At 34.2% G+C, this 2,745-nt stretch overlaps 2 protein-coding genes across 2 annotated transcripts in view; one reads left to right on the plus strand and one right to left on the minus strand.

Moving 5' to 3' along the window:
* Positions 1-883, minus strand: part of NAEGRDRAFT_76623 (uncharacterized protein) — a gene marked incomplete at both ends in the record, with an annotated part of 4,505 nt that extends 3,622 nt beyond the window's left edge. Inside the window, 2 exons of the mRNA XM_002668418.1 lie at positions 7-711; positions 830-883. Coding sequence (XP_002668464.1) covers positions 7-711; positions 830-883 — 759 coding nt within the window. The remainder of the gene's footprint in view (positions 1-6; positions 712-829) is intronic.
* Positions 884-1,515: 632 nt separating this feature from the next.
* NAEGRDRAFT_76624 (uncharacterized protein) lies at positions 1,516-2,292 on the plus strand (the record flags this gene model as incomplete). The annotated part of the gene is made up of 1 exon (XM_002668416.1): positions 1,516-2,292. One exon carries the CDS (start codon positions 1,516-1,518, stop codon positions 2,290-2,292), a length of 777 nt encoding a protein of 258 aa, XP_002668462.1.
* Positions 2,293-2,745: the final 453 nt, after the last annotated feature.

Consider the following 2,745-nt stretch of genomic DNA (forward strand, 5'->3'; position numbering starts at 1 on the left):
CTTCACACCCTTTGTTGCAACCAGTGAACAATTAGAAACGAGGAGATTGACGCTTGTCCACGATTTAATGTCTGCCTTCTTCATCTTAATCTTTCTATAATAGCAAATTCCATACTTTTTCTTTGGTTCTTTGAGTTTGATAATTTGAGAAGTGATATTCTTTCCAGCAACTTCAAACATGACAAGTCTTGTTCTAAATTCTGAAGTGTCCAAAACTGAAATCTTGAATCTCTTTCCAGCTGAAATTTTAATATAGAGTTGAGTATTGTCACCGTGAGGTGAGAATGGGAAGACAATAGTCTTTTTTGATGGATCCACATACTTGTTTGGAGATGTGATTTTGCGAGTGAGGTCAGCAAAAGAAATGTGAGCACTTGCTGATACGATAATACAGCACTCTTTAGCTCCCTTGAATGGTTTGAATCCAGATAAGCATTTCAAGACGATGTGCTTTCCAAGCCATGAACCTGATGATTTCAGCTCAACAAGAGAAAGTATGGCAGTGCAAACCTTTTCATTTCTCAAAGTATCTTCATCCCAAATTTCAACAAGACAATCTCTGGTTCCATCCACATCTGTACAGAACAAATCAAATTCCCAATCAGGATTTGGGTCATCTTGCACACATTTTGTTTTAAATGTTTTGGTTTGTCCTCCAATAATCGGAACAATAACAACAGCATAGGCATCAATCGAAGATAACAAATCGGCCTAAATGATGATCATAAATTCAATGCAATTAATAACAACAACATCATCATATGGTAAACAAATCAATAGAGAATTTTAAAACATTAAAAAATCAAATTGTGATGAAATTTCTTCTTACCTTTGGAAGATCTCTTCCGCAATGCAAAGTAAGATTAAGGCTAAGCGAGTTCATTTTTTATAAAATTAAAATACTTAAATTTAATAACAAAATAAATTAATTATCGGGTGATTGGGATATTTGATGAAGAATATGATGATGACATTATTCATTGGGAAATCATTTAATACAATGAGAATCTGTGGAGGAAGAGAATTAAGACACTCTCATAATTTTTACAAATGGAGAAGGAGAACTTCTTGAAATTTGAGATTAAAATTATCTCTCAAGATTCAACTAAAAAGCACCTCTTGTGGAACAAATTAATATTAATTATTCAATTATTGAATACAGTATTATTATCGCTCTGTATTTCAATTAATTTAGAGATATATGCATTTTTAAATCCTTATTGAATAATAATATCCCATTCCGAAATTATCAACATCAAGCTGAGCAATAACAACATAAAATAAATTCCAAATAAGTTGCTGAATCGTTCTTTAACTGTAATTTATTTTTCTTTTGTCCTTATTCTGTTTTTTTATAACGATTTAACTCTAGTAAGACATTACACATCTCAAGCTCCTCCTCCAACACATAACCAACATAAAGAGAGTCAAACGCAAGTTGGATAACAATAACAGAAAAAAAATCAACAACAACAAGAACAACAATAAGAACAATTATTTTGTTGTATATAAAGAATGACCTCCACTTCTTACTCAACTAGTTTAATCGGCTATAGCGCACTCTGGCAATTACTTAAAGGTTTATTGGTCTCCGTGTGGACATGTGTTGTGATGTTGGCTGAACAATCGTATGAAGGTTGTGTGCTGGATTTGAATGGATACTTTTTAATGCATGAGAATATACTTGATTTACATAATTTATATGAGAGGGACAATCAGAGTGTTGGCATTCCTGCTGTTGCTTCTTCTAAGGGTGTTGCTGCCTTACCAAAACCAATTCTCGTCAGAACCAAATCCATTTCCATCTCTCCAATATCAAAGGTTGCTTCCTCTTCAAAACTTCAACCAATCCTGATGAAACAAGCTTCCAATCTTCACTTGACCATTCCAATTATTTCGGTACAACAAGAAGTAGAGCCATCGATTCCAAAACTCAAAAAGAGTCCTTCCAAGTCAATTGTCCACACTACCAACACAAGATTCCATCAAATTACTCCACCAATTTCTCCTCTTGGCAACTTTACATTCCCAGCTGTGAGCTCCAATTCACAAACTCTGTTAGTTCCTCAATTCGAGCTTTTGAATACTCCACCTCCACAACAATCTGCCACCAATCAAGATTTCAAATCCACTTCTTTCCATACTACTAGTAAGAAGAGACTTTCATTTTCTGCCTTCTCATACGAATTTAATTCAACAACAACAACAAGAGGTAGAGCTGCCACCATTCAAACTATTGTTCCAAAGCCAGTCATTGAAATCAAACGAATCAAATCCAACTCTCACATGTAAATAAATACGAATTAATTGATATCAATTTAACCACAAAGAAATTGAAACAGATGTGCATTGCTTAATGTGTGTAGTTTGTTAATAACGAACTCCACGTACATTAAACAAACTGGCTTTCTTCTCAACCTTACACTGCGCTATAAGAAATCTTCTCTGTAGTAGAAGTTATCTCCTCCAATAATTTTCCTTTTCAACGAGGCATTCTTTAAAATTGTTTAATGCACATGTAGAGAATAGTCTTGTGGAGGTGGAATTATTGGTGATGCAAAGTATTAAGATGAAATATAAAGAACCATTCCCTTTGGGGAGCCTATTTGAATTTCTAAATTGGCCAAAAACCTGACAAACGAGGTTTGATGTCAGCTGTAAGCACACAAACAAAAACGCATGAAAGGATCACTTAAAAAAAATGCCAGCAATAAACCTGTCAAATGCCAGCAGCAGACTTCAAAC

This window comes from Naegleria gruberi (genome assembly GCF_000004985.1).
Source record: "Naegleria gruberi genomic scaffold NAEGRscaffold_229, whole genome shotgun sequence".
Classification (NCBI taxonomy): Eukaryota; Heterolobosea; class Eutetramitea; order Acrasida; family Naegleriidae; genus Naegleria; species Naegleria gruberi.